This window comes from Physella acuta, unplaced genomic scaffold (genome assembly GCF_028476545.2).
Source record: "Physella acuta isolate Inbredline_101_S28 unplaced genomic scaffold, ASM2847654v3 ptg000639l, whole genome shotgun sequence".
Lineage (NCBI taxonomy): Eukaryota > Metazoa > Mollusca > Gastropoda > Physidae > Physella > Physella acuta.
The window spans coordinates 338,855-356,398 of record NW_026732158.1 but is presented as its reverse complement, the minus strand read 5'-3'; the positions used below and the strand labels follow the sequence as shown (position 1 = coordinate 356,398).

Sequence of the window (17,544 nt, the reverse complement as noted above, 5' to 3'; positions counted from 1 at the left end):
TAGCCTATAAATGTATGTATATATTCTAGAACCACCTCCCCGCCCAGCCCCCTGACACACGCTCAGGATGGGCTTTTACCAAATGATGTATACTTTGTGTTCTATTCTTTTGTTACTAGACCAAAGCTTGTTGATTATGAATTCTTCTCGCTCGAAGTGGAGGCGCCAAAACCTTTTGACTATATTGCACTAATGTATTCTGGGGGATGTTTTTTTTAGATACCGTAAAATCTGTACCGCAACCTTTCTGGTGCAAAAAAATACGATTTGGTATTAAAAGAATCTGGGTAAGTTATCACTCTATCAATCTATCGATTTATCGATCTATCGATCAATCATATTTAATCTAATCAAATCTAATAATCTAGCAATCTAATCTATCAATAATCTAGTTTATCTATTAATCTAATCTATTAATCTATCATCTATCATCTATCAATCTAATCTATCAATCTATTAATCTATCAATCTATCTATCTATCTATCTATCTATCTATCATCTATCATCTATCATCTATCAATCTAATCTATCAATCTAATCTATCAATCTAATCTATCAATCTAATCTATCAATCTAATCTATCAATCTGATCTATCAATCTAATCTATCAATCTAATCTATCAATCTAATCTATCAATCTAATCTATCAACCTAATCTATCAATCTAATCTATCAATCTAATCTATCAGTCTATCAATCTATCAATCTATCCTATCAATCTATCCTATAAATCTATTAATCTATTAATCTATTAATCTATCCTATCGATCTATCGTTTCAATCTATTAATCTATCAATCTTTCCCATCAATCTATCCTATCAATCTATCCTATCAATCTATCCCATCAATCTATCCTATCAATCTTTCCTATCAATCTATCCTATCAATCTATCCTATCAAGCTATCCTATCAATCTATCCTAATCAATATATCATTCTGTCTGTCTAAAGAGGAGCAAAGAAAAAGATTTGTTATGGCATCCTTATGAGGAGAATGAAGGAGTGAAACGAGATACTTATTTATAGGAAGAGAGAGGGGCTTAGATCAAGAGAAGGGGGGCAGGGGAGGTGTATTTAAATAAATTAGGCGGTGAAAGTTATCTCTAATAACAATCATCTCATTTTTCTAGTGTCTTTTCACGGCATTTTTATTTTTAATTATATTTTGATCCTATAATCAATGGCGCCATTCTTTGTGGATATATATATATATATATATATATATATATATAATATATATACTATATATATATCGCTAAACCTAGACACGATTTCATTTATTTATTTGGTATCCAAGACTCACCCAAAGCGACTGCACATTAACACTAAATCTAGACGGAGTTTATTTTTACCCTAAGCCTTGAACCTTGCCATACCCTAAACAAAAGCTGCATTTGTAGATCACGCAGATCAAAACTAGACTCTACATCTATATTCTGGACCTGTTTTCTACATTTAGACTTAAAACTTGAATCGTACAGACCGAAATCAAGTTTCTAAACCGACTTTTAAACTGCTGTATATACAACTTTATGCTTAGGCGTTTTTGTTTATTTATACTTCGCTTATAATTAAAGGAATCGTGTCTTTAATTATAATGTTTCGAATGTTTATTTTGTCCACAGACATTTCAGCATGGCTTTGCTGTTTAGTGTAATGAACATATCCATCACCATTACCCATTACATATCACATGGAACGTATGTCGATTTTCATCTGGCTCCCCGCGACTACAAACGCGAGAGTGTTTGCCCTTATAAAGTAAATACTTTGACTCTCTCTAAAAAAAAAATTAAAAATTAAAAAAAAAAAATACACCTAAGTCAGGGGTCGGCAACCTGCGGCTCGCGAGCCGCATGCGGCTCTTTTGATGTCAAGGTGCGGCCTCTTCAGCTCCATGCATAAATATTAATTATTTTATTTTATTTTTGAAACTCATGAAAATATTAGTCTGCAACACTCGGTAATGAACCATGTAATAATAAATATAAACAATAAACATTTCTATTAGAATATTTAGTTACTCCGTTTTTCAATGTACTTCATTGTTCTCTAAAATTCGGTAATTTAAATGTAAACAGTGCCTGTGCTTGGGCCATATTTATCGGTGCAAGGGTTTACCTACACTACTGCACATGAAAGCCTTGAGTGTAAGTTAATCACTCACCGTAATATCATCGTTAATCCCTCACCGCCTAAGTGTCGGGGACGGAAAGTGGCGCTCTCTTGTTAAGCCGATTACAAAATCGTACAGTCCCTAGCTCGGTTTAATTATCGAATGTCGTGTGCCATTATATATATAAATTAATACATAAATTTATAAGAATATATATATATTATATATATATATATATAATATATATATATATATATTATATATATATATATTATATATATATATATATATTATATATATATATCCATGTATATATATATGTATATATATATATATATATATATATATATGTATATATATCAATATATATATATATATATATATATATATATATATATATATATACATGGATATATATATATATATATATATATATATATATATATATATATATATATATATATATATATATTTATATATGTATATATATATATATATATATATATATATATATATATATATATATATATATACATGGATATATATATATATATATATATATATATATATTCTATATTTATATTTTCTCTATATATATATTCTAAAATTTTGAATGCATAAGACGCGTAAATGCAGATATTTGTATTGCTTATTCAGGTTTACAAAAACGGTCTGCATTTAAATTTAAAAGAGAAACACCTTTAATTTGCTGTGGACTACGTTAACACATATGATAACAATTTTGTTTTATGCTGTTCTCTATAACTTTTGTTAGAATTACAACATCCTTTTTTGGTCGAGGTTTCATTCAGCAAAACGAACAATTATGTCTTTTACACCAGAAGCTGGTAAGTAGGTCAACCAACTAGTTCTATGGCTCATGCAGGTTTTATTGAGCCGTAGAACTATTTAGTGACCTACTTATCATTATCAACACATATCTTCACGTAAAGATATGTTTTGATGCGTATAATGTATGTAAAATTAATTTGTGTTTGTCTATCTTTCATTATACATTATCATTATCAACACATATCTTCATTTAAAGATATGTTTGGATGCGGATAATGTATGTAAAATTCTTTTGTATTTGTAAATGAATAACTTGTATTCTTTTTCCAGGAATACTCCGTATCTGCACCAAACATATTACACAAGCAATTCAATGACAACACAAAGTATATTTTATTCATTTATCATAAATAGATTATATTTTGGGCTAAAATTTAGCGAGGTTTATCTTGTCCATTTTAAGATTTTCTTTCAGTGATTATTGTATGGTTTCGTATTTTAGTCGAACGTTCTTTCAGTGATTATTGTAATGTTTCGTATTTTAGTCGAAAGTTTTTTCAGTGATTATTGTAATGTTTCGTATTTTAGTCGAACGCTCTTTCAGTGATTATTGTATGGTTTCGTATTTTAGTCGAACGTTCTTTCAGTGATAATTGTAATGTTTCGTATTTTAGTGGAAAGTTCTTTCAGTGATTATTGTAATGTTTCGTATTTTAGTCGAACGTTCTTTCAGTGATTATTGTAATGTTTCGTATTTTAGTCGAACGTTCTTTCAGTGATTATTGTAATGTTTCGTATTTTAGTCGAACGTTCTTTCAGTGATTATTGTAATGTTTCGTATTTTAGTCGAAAGTTTCTCAGCCCCAACGGAGATAGGAATGCTGCTCCTTGCCGGAAGAAACAAGGAGGAATACTATTCCGCAGGTGATTGTTTTTCTCGATAATGTTGTGTCTTTTTAACTTTCTGGTATACGCAGTATAGAGGATGTATTGTAATCGTGCGAAAAATCGAAATCGAGATTTTCACAAATCTCCACGTTTTACACCTCCCTGAGTCTGAAAAATTGTGTCCGTATGTCTGTGTGTGTATGGCTGTGAACACGATAACTTGAATATTAGTATTATATCAGATTTGTAATTCTGTTTCAACTTTTTAGCGATTTCCGGTAACCGGAAGTGGAACTTTTTCTACTTTCAATTTTTTTTAAAGCCTATAACTTGAGTACTATTTTAGATAGATAAATGAAATCTCACATATAAGTAAAAGATCTAATTTTCTGCCTTCTAACAAATTTTGAGTAATTTACGTTGCCTGGAAGCAGAAGTAGTAATTTTCGCTATTTCCGATTTCTCTAAAAACGCATATGAATTTATAAAGTACTAATGATATTCCACACTATTATACACATTTTGTTTAGCGTTCACACGGTGCGCAATTCTTTTTTCTACGCGATTCTATCTATATATATAATTCTCTTCTGGGATCCGTTAGAAAACAAGCTGCAAGCGCCTCCTTGCAGTCCCCTCTTTTTCTCTCTGTCACTATCACTACCACCCCCACCCCACCCCCTACATTGTCTGGTGAGCTGTGGTCACGTTAATGTTTACAAATCGTAGACGGGTTTAGTGTTTTAGTGACGGCTATCAGGGGCAGATAATTTAGTTTGAAACGATTTTAAACTTACAGGAGGTTACTAAGAGGAGGCTGCTTTCACGGGGGGGGGGGGGGGGGTGTAGGGTAGGGGTTGGGGGAAAGGGAGGGGGGGGGTTAGTGTTTTAAAGCAAATATTTTCAATGGCAGCATTGGTACTGTCGAATTCACAAATTATGAATTACTGAAAAGTAGAAAATAAAACAACTAAATAGCGGCGTATAATACGCCGCGGGGCGGCTCGTTCTATTTAAAAAAGTTTAAGTAATTTTAAATGGATTAAAAATCATGACTATATCCCGAGTTGCCATTCCGCGTAGTGTTATATAAGAATATTCGAGAAAATGTAGGGGCGATCACTCCCGGTTTATTTGGATTTACTTCCATAGCCTTTGTCCAACCAAGAACAAACTACAAGGCAGCAGGTTTTTCTTCTTTAGCGTTCGTAATTTTTAGTGTTGGAATAGATCCCTGTTGAGATCCCCCCCCCCCCCAACACAATTAAGAATACTTGTCCACGTGTTATGTGCCATATTGACCGTTGACTCAAATTTCAGCCTGCTTTTCTTTTTGAATTGGCTTCCATAGCCTTTGTCGAGCCAAGAACAAACTTCAAGGCAGAAGTTGTTTAATTTTGGAATTCAAAAAGAGCTATTGTTCCCAGCTATTCGGGCTCTTCTGCCCGGGGTTCGAACTCGAGCAGCCTCTCTTTAGTCCGTAGTCGCTTTCTTTTAACCATCAACAAATCACCGCTGAACTTAAATCTTGTTCTCTTCCCCTTTTTTTTCTAATTTAGTAATAACTTAAGTAACTTGAAATTATTAATTTAATATCTAATTAGATTAAAAATAAGATACGATTGACTTATATAAGATTATATCCGTAAAAATTTTTATTTCGCGAGATCACTGTGTGTATGCCAAAATTTACTAGAAGATTTGACACAAACAAAAGTATGGTTAAAAAATAAATAAAAATGCATTAAAAGTTCTTTTTCTACCATTTCATCAGATTCAATTTATGTGTACCCCGATGCAACAAAGTATACATTTTATGGTCGTAGAATACGGAATAGCGAAGGGGAATATATGTTTGATTACTACGTGTTGATTACCTCTGGAAAAGACGTAATACCTCCTCTAACGGTTGTGTTCACCAACGGTACAAAAAAAGAAATCGACACTCCAGAAATGGGAGACATGTACAAGGTAATCGAAGATTGAAAACGATGAAACATTTCTTGTTACGTCCCTTGTGTTATATTTATCTTAGTGATGTCCCTTGAGTGTGCGGCCGTGTTGTTTAAATATGTCAGCGAGACCGGTATGAAGGAGTTTTGTGACTATACTTGGCTGTACTGTGTATAAATAATCAAGTGTAGAAGCTAACTTGAAAGTACCATTCCCCTTCTGTGATGTATAGTTCACTTGTTTCTGTGACCTCGGCATAGTGTGGTCAGCACTATACCCAGCCGCCTTTACTTTCCCCAACGTGAGTGGACTAATGGACGGTCTGCTGACTTGAACCCGGATTCGAACTCGGGACTTACGGGTTAGCAGTCCAGCTCTCTACCGCTAGACCACTCCGTCCCAGGGTAAGTGACTGGGGGTAATTGACAAGGGGGGAGGGACATGACCTAGACCCCACCGACGAATACCCATTCCAATATCCCCTGACGTAGAAATACATATCCCCCCGCACAAAAATCTAGTCCTGTACATTTTCAAGTACACCGACACCTCTACATGACGCCACAGCTAAAATAGCACCCTCAGCAAAGCAAAACCTACACCATCAATAACAACTATACCTCTACCTGAAGTTCACTGGACTTTTAAATTATTTTTCATTTCAATTACTGGTTTGTTGAACGATATCAGTTCCCCAACATAACGAAGGTGGAAGGACCCTTTGAGTTTCTCGTCTACGCATGCAATTTTGAGCAATTCGAGTTCTTTCAGCCGGAGTTTTACCATCAGTATAAGAGTGCTCATGTATTGCTGTAAGTTTTCTTTTATTACCAACCAATCAATAAATCCATCCATCCATCCATCCATCCATCCATCCATCCATCCATCCATCCATCCATCCATCCATCCATCCATCCATCCATCTATCCATCCATCCATCCATCCATCCATCCGTCCGTCCGTCCGTCCGTCCGTCCATCCGTCCATCCATCCATCCATCCATCCATCCATCCATCCATCCATCCAACAATCGATCGGACAGTCAGTCAACAATCAACCAATCATATATGTATGTATTTGTGCGTGTATGTGTATGTAGATATACGAATGTTTTTCGGCTAGGCTTTGTTCAAGTCATTATTTTAAAATAAATTTTAAATGTTACTATTGAAATTTGGCGTGTTGAAAAATTTTTAAATGCAATTTTTGACAAATCAGAAAACAACTCTAAAAGAATACTTGAGGACTGCGCTCAGTAATGACCCTAAGACACGCACAAAGATAACGCCAACCCTTTTGCAAAATTCGAAATGTATTCTCAAATCATAATTGTATCCTAAAAGCGAAACTAGCACACACCCATCAATCTACTCTTCCTAGATAATTTAAAAAATTAAAAATTCTCAATAACAAAATTAGTTTTCCGAATGAAATTTAAGCATATTATTTAAACTATTTACCGAATGAATTAAGCAAATGTAAGTTCGTATCCAATGTAACCCGTTACATTTTTTTTTTAACCCAAACATACAAAACATGTATTATGTTGCACATGTATAATCTCCGTAATGCATTGATCCAGTCCTACTGATCATCGCATACAAAGTATTTTATGTAAAAACTCCATGCAAATTCTTTGAAAATACTTCAGTCTTCCCCCCCCCCCATGATCCACACAATCTTTGAAAAGGTTTAAACCTAAATACCCAACGTCTTTTGTAGAAAAATAGTCCTACACGCGCATTGAAGTCGTCCTACAGTACTCAACACTATTTAATGCAGTGGTTCTTAACCAGGGTTCGATTGAACCCAAGGGGTTCGGCGGAATTTCTCAGTGCGGTCGAAATAACTATAGAAGGGTATATTGAATGAGAATATGAAACTGGTGAGGTTCGGATCCTCCACAAAGCTTATTAAGCAGAACCACTGACTTAATGCAATCTATATATATAATTCTCTTCTGGGAGACGCTAGAAAACAAGCTGTAAACGCGCTCCCTACCACCCCCACCCCTACATGGCCTGGTGAGCTGTGGTTCACGCTAAATGTTTACAAGCAGAGCCGGGTTTAGCGACGACTATTAGGGGAAGATAATTTAGTTTGAAACGATTTCAAACGTAGGGGAGGGGGTGAAGGGGGGGGGGGTAACTAAGTGGAGTTTACTTTAACGGAGGGGGGGGGGGAGGAGGGGGAGGGGGTTTATCGTCCTTAACGAGCTACTTACAAAGTTTTAAAGAAATATTTTCAGTGGCAGCGTTGGTACTGTCAAATTCACAAATTATGAATTACTGAAAAGTAGAAAAAACAACAACTAAATAGCGGCATATGATATGCCGCGGGTCGGCTCGGTTTTTATATTTCAAAACGTATTTATTTCATTCTAAAAAAATATGAATAGTTGTGACGTTTTTCCCACGTTTTCTTTTTAATTTTAAAGGAATCCATTGCATGAACAGATCTTAGAAGTCATGATAACTGTGACTGGTACGAAAGAGGCCTTGGATAATCTCAAAATGAACGGGAAACCATTGGCTTTGAGGTACGTTGTTTAGAGACTTTAGCTGCTGCTTTATGTATCAAGTTGTCATGGCAACAGCGTGAGATTGTGTATAGCCCGGATGTACTTTAGCCAGAGTTGCACCTGGCCTGTTGGTTTGGTCGGCTCGGTGAGACAAACCCCTAGCTGGCCGAGACGGTAGTGTAATGGTTACCATGCGGATGGTGCGGGTTCGAAACACATCATCTCAATCTATATATATGTTACCGAGTCTATTTACTTGTAGTGCCAAATGTTACCGATTTCACTGCTGACAGCGCCAAATGTTACCGAGTGTATTTACTCGTGCTACCTTTGACCAGCACACAACATCGACCACAATATAGATACTCGGAAGTGCAGGTTTACATTGATCTCTTTATTACATGAATCAATAGAAATGCTCCACATAACAATGCACCAATGTTCCACAAGAATACAATGAACCAACTGACCCCCACTGTCCTCACTAGTCCTAACATAACAGAATGCACGTGTCCATCGTTCCTATTCTCAAGAATCACACACGTCTACACCGTTCAGTAACCAACTGGGTTCTGCCTCTCTCTACCAGTCGCCTTCCCATCATCCCCTCGTATACGTAATAATTACCATTTGTTGCATCAGAACTATTAACTGCGCAGCGGCCTGGTGTTCGTTATCAGTCCTGCAACTGTTGCATCAGACTGTAATACGTTCTTACAATAGTATGGTAACTACCCTAGTTACATATATAATTCTCTTCATGGGGACCATACGAGACACCATGCAGCTTAGCCACCACCCTCATCCCCCACCTGTCAGGTGAGCTATGGTTCACCCCGAATGTTTACAATATTATAGCCGGTTCGAATAAGTGATGGCTATTAGGGGCAGATAATTTAGTTTTTAAACGATTTGAAACTAAGGGGAGACAAGTTCTGCGTGATACATTCAGTGTCGTCTGTAAACGGCTGCTTCACTGGGCGGGTTGGGATGGGGCGGGGGTGGGGAGTGTGGAGTGGGGGAGGCAGGGGTGGGGTAGTGTTGAATTCACAAATTATGAATTGCTGATAAGTAGAAAATAAAACAACTAGATAGCGGCGTGTGCTACGTCGCGGGTCAGCTCGTGTTAAAGTATTTGTGGGAGACGGCGTGGTGACGTTCGCTAGCCCGAAAGTCACGTGTTCGGATCTTGGGCACAAGGCCGTATGTCGTCCCTTGACCGAACTTCACCTCATGTCCAAACTAGGTGGATGCAATGCACTAGGGGGTCGTCCATAAATGACGTTTGTTATTCATATGATGTTCGAACTCGTTAGATTTAATAATATTTTCATTTGTTATTTTCATGCTGTTCGAACTCAGAAAATATTGTAACCCGCAGTTATCCAAAGGATAACGGGTGGTCTAGTAGCTATTAAAAACGTTTTTTTTCCAGTTATATTCGTGTCGTGTATCAAGAAGACGACATGTATTCGGGGGAGGCTAAAATCACTGCTCAACCTGTGCAAATCAGCTCAACAAAAAATATATCAATTTTCGTAAACGCTGTGAACAGGAGAAAAAATTATTTTGAATATTCTAGTCATGGACCATCAGCGACGCTTTTAGATGTAAGTTTAATTTTCAAAATGTTTGACAAAAATAGATATATGTTTAGGTGAAAGTATACGTGTGTTTTGTTCTTAGACGCGTTTTTTCTTCTTCTGACAACAAAGTTCACGATCGCGTTCACGTTCGCATTGACGTTCACGTTGACTTTAACATTCACGTTAATGTAAACGTTGACGATAGAGATCATGATCATGATCACGTTCACACGTACACGTAGACGTAGACGTAGACGTACACGTAGACGTACACGTACAAGTACACGTACACCTACCTACACCTACATCTACATCTACAAATACACTTACAATGTCTTACATCTACACCTACACCTACACCTACACCTACGCCTACACCTACACCTACACCTACACCAACATCTACACCTACACCTACACTGTCTTACACCTACACCAACACCTACACCTACACTTACACCTACATCGCACCAACACATACACGTAAATGTACTTTGAAATTCACGTTTACTTTTACATGTTTATTTTTCAGTTGCATCTGCATGTGCCTGATTGTACTTTCGTATTTCCATCAGTCTTTTCCAGTTGGCAAATTGCAATTTACAAATGTTAATACCCAATATATTGAAAAGCCGGTTCCAAATTGTTCAAAATTTTTGTTGCCAAAAATCATATTTTTCAACCAAAATTGAATCTATATATATAATTCTCTTCTGGGAGCCGTTAGAAAACAAGCTGCAAGCGCCCTTACAGTCCCTTCTCTTCCTCTCTACCGCTACCACCCCCACCCCCTCACATTCTCTGGTGAGCTGTGGTTCACGCTGTTTACATTTTACAATCATAGAGACGGGTTTGGTGACGGCTATTAGGGGCAGATAGTTTAGTTTGAAACGATTTTAAACTTAGAGGAGGTAACTAAGAGGAGGCTGCTTTCACGTGGGGGGGGGGGGGGGGAAGGGGGGGGGGGGTTTAGTGTTTTTAAGCAAATATTTTCAGTGACAGCATTGGTACTGTCGAATTAACAAATTATAAATTACTGAAAAGTAGAAGAAAAAAAAAACAACTAAATAGCGGCGTATAATACGCAGCGGGTCGGCTCGTATCTTATAATAGTTGTGTAATAAGTAGGCCTACAACATTACTTCCGGTTTCATTAAATCTAAAAAATAATTAAAGAAATAATTACTAGTAAAATTTATCAAAAACTTTTATATTTAATTTGGATTAGTAGAGTCAGGGTGTTGTGGTGATTGGGGATGTTGTATTATTTAATATAAATACAATATAAATACAATATAAATTCACAATAGATCACTATTGTGTATTTTTATTATGGAAAACAATTGTTCTGACTTTATTTTCTTACTCTCCCTGGCCAGTCCGGTTGACTTCAAGGCGAGGTTGGGGCAGTTTTTTAAAAATATTCGAATTGATAAAATAAATCTACACGGTTTTTCAACGGCTTATATTCGATTCAAAATTATAAAAATTAGTGTACTTGATGTTTCCAAAACGGCTTTAATTTTTGCAAAATGTAACTATAATTTTATCGATTGCCATATTTTTAAAAAAAAGATCTTAGAAAAAAAATTAAGTATGATTACATAGACTTTTCATGCCTGTTGAAATTGTGTTTGCATGTGCATTTTATATCATATCGCTTTTCATATAGGCCACACATTTCAACATAAGTGAGAAAGAACCCGAACCCCAACGCAAATCTGAAACCGAACCCGTAGCTGTAGCTGCTCCTGGCTATAATGAATTTAATATAGGTGAGTGCTGTGCTCTGTACCTGACAGCCATCACGCCCCCACGCTATGTTATTTTAGGGCACAGAATATGTTTTTAAAAATATTGTTCACAACAAATAGTTTAAAGGCTTGAAATATACATCATCCCAAACGAATTAGTTAAACTCGACTTATATACATGTGCATATAAATTTAATTATACATACACATACGTTTACCCTTAAACACAGATTAAACAAACTCGTATACGTGCATACCAATACCTGTATCTCTACATTTAACTATACATATATATATATATATATATATATATATATATATATATATATATATATATATATATATATATATATATACATATAAATATATATATATACATATATATATATATATATATATATATATATATATATATATATATATATATATATATATATGTGTGTGTGTGTGTGTGTGTGTGTTACGGTCAAAGCCCCAAGTGAGGCCAAAGCACATATTGGCCGACCAATGTGCATTGGCCGACTCTCTTGGCTATAGCCCGAAGAGCTTAGCACTTAGAGCGTATTTCATACATTGGCCGGCCAATGCACGCGTTGGCCGTGATGTCCTGGCCAATGTCCTATCTAGACTGTTTCCTTATTTTTGGTATTCATCGCGACATGGACCAAATGGGCCGTCAGACCAAGAGTCAGACATATCAGATGGATGTCAAAATATTTCTGAACTAAAGAACATGTGGCCTGAACTTAAACTAGTTCACGGAAAACCAAGGCATAGCCAAAGCCAAGGTTCAGTAGAACGTGCCAACCAAGATGTTCAAAATATGATGATGACATGGGTGCAGACAAATGAATCAGCTCAATGGGCTGAGTCTCAAACTTATTCAATGTATGAAAAACCTTTCTTTTAATCAAGGAATCCAACAATCGCCATACGAAACCTTGTTTGAATGCAAAGCAAAAGTAGGGCTTGGCACTTCAAATCTACCAAGAAATGCTCTCTATAATTTAGTTACTAAAGAAGGTCTTGAGAACATTGAACAAGAAATGGAGCTTGCCATAAATGCAACGACATCCTCAGCTAACACATATGCTGCCGTGGCGGAACGTCCAGACCAGTTGCGTGGCAATAATATGGCCAACATATTAAGTGTACTTTGTGAAAAATATTGTAGTGCAGCCCATTCTTGTGGATCCTGTGGCAACGATACCCATGCAATTTGCGGAATAGCCAATGAAGCAGACGAAGGTTACGGAGGGAACAGCACTCGCAGAATATGTCATAATAAACAAGAAACCATGGACAACAGGTCAGCAGCTCATACTGGCTTGCAAACTCAAGGTGCTAAGATGCTAACAAAATTAAATACAAATTTTAAACAAGCTGAAGTGGGAGATAATGTTCGCATCCATAAACCACATGTTGACAGAGGCCGCGGTGATCCCCCGATGTGTCATTGCAGTTGTCATTAGAGTCGAGGGCGCTTTCTACAAGTTAGGATCGGAACGTGGTGTTCTAAACCAACTGTATGCTCGTCCATTGGCACTGCGAAAAAATCGCTACGTAGTATCGCATCTTAACAATCACTGACCGGCGGCCAAGGCTACACTCGCTGCAACCAAGTGCACAACAAATCGCTGCAAGTGTAAAAATAACAAGCTTTCATGTAATTTTAAATGCCATAAAAGTTCAACTTGTTCTAACAAATGATAATATTGATTGAGACTATAATACAATAACATAATTTGAATGTTTCTTTTACTTTAAATAATAATCAATGAAGACTTAATTTCATGATCCTTACGGTATAAAAAAAAAAACACATAAGTCTGCTCACGTACTTCTAACTCGGACATATACACCTACACCTACACCTACACCTACACCTACACCTACACCTACACCTACACCTACACCTACACCTACACCTACACCTACACCTACACCTACACCTACACCTACACCTACACCTACACCTACACCTACACCTACACCTACAATTACACGTACACGTACACGTACACGTACACGTACACGTACACCTAAACCTAAACCTACACCTACACCTACCCCTACACCCAAAACCACACCTACACTCACACAACCATCTACACCCACACCCACTCACATCCACATCCACACACACACACCCACACCCACACCTACAGCTACACCCACACCCACACACACCCATACCCACACCTACACCAACACCCACACCTACACCTACACCCACACTCACACAACCATCTACACCCCACATCCACTCACATCCACACACACACACCCACACCCACAACTACAGCTACACCCACACCCACACCCACACCCACACCTACACCTACACCCACACACCCATACCCACACCTACACCTACACCCACACTCACACCCACACCCACACCTATACCCATTATAGCTTTCAATTCTATGCAGTTTGCAGACCGGACCTCTACGGAGTAGGTTGTGCCAAGCACTGCCTTTGTGATAAAAAATGTCGAATAGACGGTACCTGCGCCACCACGCCTTGCAGAATGGGAACTTTTGGGGACGGCTGTAAACATGGTAATATGCTGAGCAAGCTTAATTGGTCATGTACCCCATACGATTAGGTGACATTGTACAGTGTTGTACCCCTTACAATTTGGTGACTTGGTACAGCGATGTACGCCATATAATTAGGTGACCTTGTACAGTGTTGTACCCCATACAATTTGGTGACTTGGTAGAGTGTTATACCCAATACAATTTGATGACCTGGTACAGTGATGTACCAACACGATAACGTGACCTGGTACAGTGATATATGTGACCTGGTACAGTGTTGTGCCAATACAATTTGTTGACATGGTACAGTGATTATGTGACCTGGTACAGTGTTGTACCCCAAACGATGAGGTGACCTGGTACAGTGATTAGGTGATCTGGTACATTGATGTACCAAATACGATAGCGTGACCTGGTACAGTGATTAGGTGATCTGGTACAGTGATGTATCAAACACGATAACGTGACCTGGTAAAGTGTTTAGGTGACCGGGTACAGTGATTAGGTGATCTGGTACAATGTGATGTACCAAATACGATAACGTGACCTGGTACAATGATTAGGTGACCTGGTACTGTATTGTACCCCAAACGATAAGGTCACCTGGTACAATGCCTCATGTAATCCTGATAAGATCGTGAAGTACCCGAATGCGCAATGCAGACACACAAACACACGGGCAACAAGAAAGTGAATCTCGATGACGACACCGTCGGTTATGAGCTTAGTCTTTGGGCCGCGTCAGTTGTAGGATGGGAATTAAACGCAGAGATTATGAGTTATAAAGGCGCTTTAATCGGCGCAACGCAAAATTACTTTTGAAAGATTTTAAAACCAGTTTTAAAATGAGAGAACTTTAAAAGACTTTAAACCAATTTTAAAATAAGACAATTTTAAAAGACTTTAAACCAATTTTAAAATAAGACAATATATAAAGAAAAAAATACATTTTCAGAATACTGTTTGCGAACACTGGCAAAACTCGTATAATTATAGCTAATTACAACCATGGTACAGATAAAATTAATGTCTTAATTAAATTTTTACTGCAGCATGGTATTTTTGATATGTTTCTACTTGCATTAGAACATAGATAGTCTAGTTACTCGATGGGTAGGCGTCGGGTTCTTTGATTAGCTCTGTGTGACTAGACACGCTTTTTGCAGCTTAGTTTGGTTTTTTTTGTAATTACTTAAACTACTAGGTCTTTGCTTTAATTAGTCTAAATGTCTTGGTTTTATATTACTTAGTTTTAAAAAAAAAGATTTTTTTTCCATTATTTTATTCAAACAACTGGTCTTTTTATAACCTAGCGTGTTGTTTTGGATAGTCTTAAGATACTTTCTTGCAAGTTCTAGATATTTAAAAAAGCCTTTTTTTGTACTTCAATTTAAAATAAATTACAGCAATTAGAATTTTAAACAAAACGAAGACTGAAAAAGGTAAAAGCACTGTTCATTTTGTAGAGGAATAACCTAGTATAAACGCGTGTTCTGTTCTTCTGTTCCATAATCTACAAATACTTTCTTGCAAGTGCCAGATATTTAAAAAACATTTTTGTGCTTAGGTTTAAAAGAAATTTTAGCCCATTTTTGTACGAAACTAAGCCTGAAAGATGGTAAAAGCTTTGTTAAACTTTCTAGATGAATAACTTTGTCTAACCAGGTGTTCTGTTTGATATTCTACAAATACTTTTTTTTCAAGCACTAGATATTTAAACAAAAAAACATTTAAAAGAAATTTCAGCACATTTGTGTACGAAACTAAGCCTGAAAGATGGTAAAAGCTTTGTTAAACTTTCTAGAGGAATAACTTTGTCTAACCAGGTGTTCTGTTTGATATTCTAGTATAATTCTACAAATACTTTTTTTCAAGCACTAGATATTAAAAAAACATGTAAAAGAAATTACAGCACATTTTTGTACGAAACTAAGCCTGAAAGGTGGTAAAAGCTTTGTTAAACTGTGTAGAGGACCTAGCCATCCACGCCACGGACGTTTCGCCTCGTGAGTTGTTTGATGGGGACATTAACACTGGCACCGTACTGGCCAATGTCAAGGCTTCTGTGACGTTGAATAAACCTACACCTGTAAACTCTTTTACCTTCGTGTTTGACAAAGGAGGTGAGTGTGTAGTTGGTAGTATCAGTAGCGTAGCGGTGGGGGGGGGGGGGGCATATGCCCCCGGGCGCCGACCTTAGGGGGCGCCAAAATGGATTGAAAAAATAAATTGATAGGTTGAAGGGGGTGCAAATCGAAATCTTGAGGTGGGGGGGGGGTGCAAATCGAAAGTTTGTGGGAGGGCGCAAATCGAAATCTTGAGGGGGGGGGGGGGGGTTGCAAATCGAAAAGTTTGTCCCCGGGCGCCGGTAAGGGTCGCTACGCCTCTGGGTAGTATCGATGCTTTATTATAACATGTGGTTTATCAAAAGTTCCCTTTTAAAATTTGACGGTCTATAGGGCAGGTGAAGTAGAGTTCACTTGTTTCTGTGAACTCGGCATATGAAGAGATAGTGTGGTCAGCACTATGCCCAGCCGCCTTTACTTTCCCTAATGTGAGTTAGCTTACCCATCAGAGTTGGGTGGACTCAGGGACGGTCTACTGACTTGAAACCGGATTCGAACTCGAGAGTTACGGGTTAGCAGTCCAGCTCTCTACCGCTAGACCACACTGTCCCATGATTTATCAAAAAGTCGTTGATATAGTTTAATGCGCCGTGATATAGGCCTATACGGCGTGGCGGTAGAGCTCTAGGCTACCAACCAGAAAGTCTCGAGTTCGAACCCAGGTCCATAAATCAGTAGAACTTCACTGAGTCCACCCAGCTCTGATGGGTACCCAAAATTATGTTACCAAAAAATAAAGGCGGCTCGGCAAAGTGCTGACCACACCTTCCCTTCATATGCCGAGGTCAAGATAGATATAAATTCTACTACATTTGCTAAATGAATCGCAAGGTCTGAAGATTATTCTTTACTTTTGTAAACAATATACTTTATTGTTTATCTTAATTAATGTAAAAGCATAATAATAACCGATATTTTATTATCTTTTAAAGCACATATATATATATATATATATATATATATATATATATATATATATATATATATATATATATATATATATATATATATATATATATATATATATATATATATATATATATATATATATATGTATTATATATGTATATACGTATTATATAATTATTATATAAGTATATATATATATAGTATAGTATATATATTGGGACGGAGTGGTCTAGCGGTAGAGAGCTGGGCTGCTAACCCGTAAGTCTCGAGTTCGAATCCGGGTTCAAGTCAGTAGACCGTCCCAACTCAGATGGGTACCTAACTCACGTTAGGGAAAATAAAGGCGGCTGGG

General features: G+C 37.0%; 1 protein-coding gene across 1 annotated transcript; it reads left to right on the top strand.

Annotated features, from left to right (window-relative positions):
• Nucleotides 1-3,239: 3,239 nt before the first annotated feature.
• LOC131948329 (uncharacterized) lies at nucleotides 3,240-17,185 on the top strand (the record flags this gene model as incomplete). The annotated part of the gene is made up of 10 exons (XM_059309906.1): nucleotides 3,240-3,295; nucleotides 3,756-3,833; nucleotides 5,572-5,768; nucleotides 6,441-6,562; nucleotides 8,188-8,289; nucleotides 9,707-9,881; nucleotides 11,530-11,632; nucleotides 14,047-14,175; nucleotides 16,128-16,280; nucleotides 17,181-17,185. Coding segments are annotated over 10 exons (1,120 nt in total), but the record flags the coding sequence as incomplete, so codon positions are not given.
• Nucleotides 17,186-17,544: the final 359 nt, after the last annotated feature.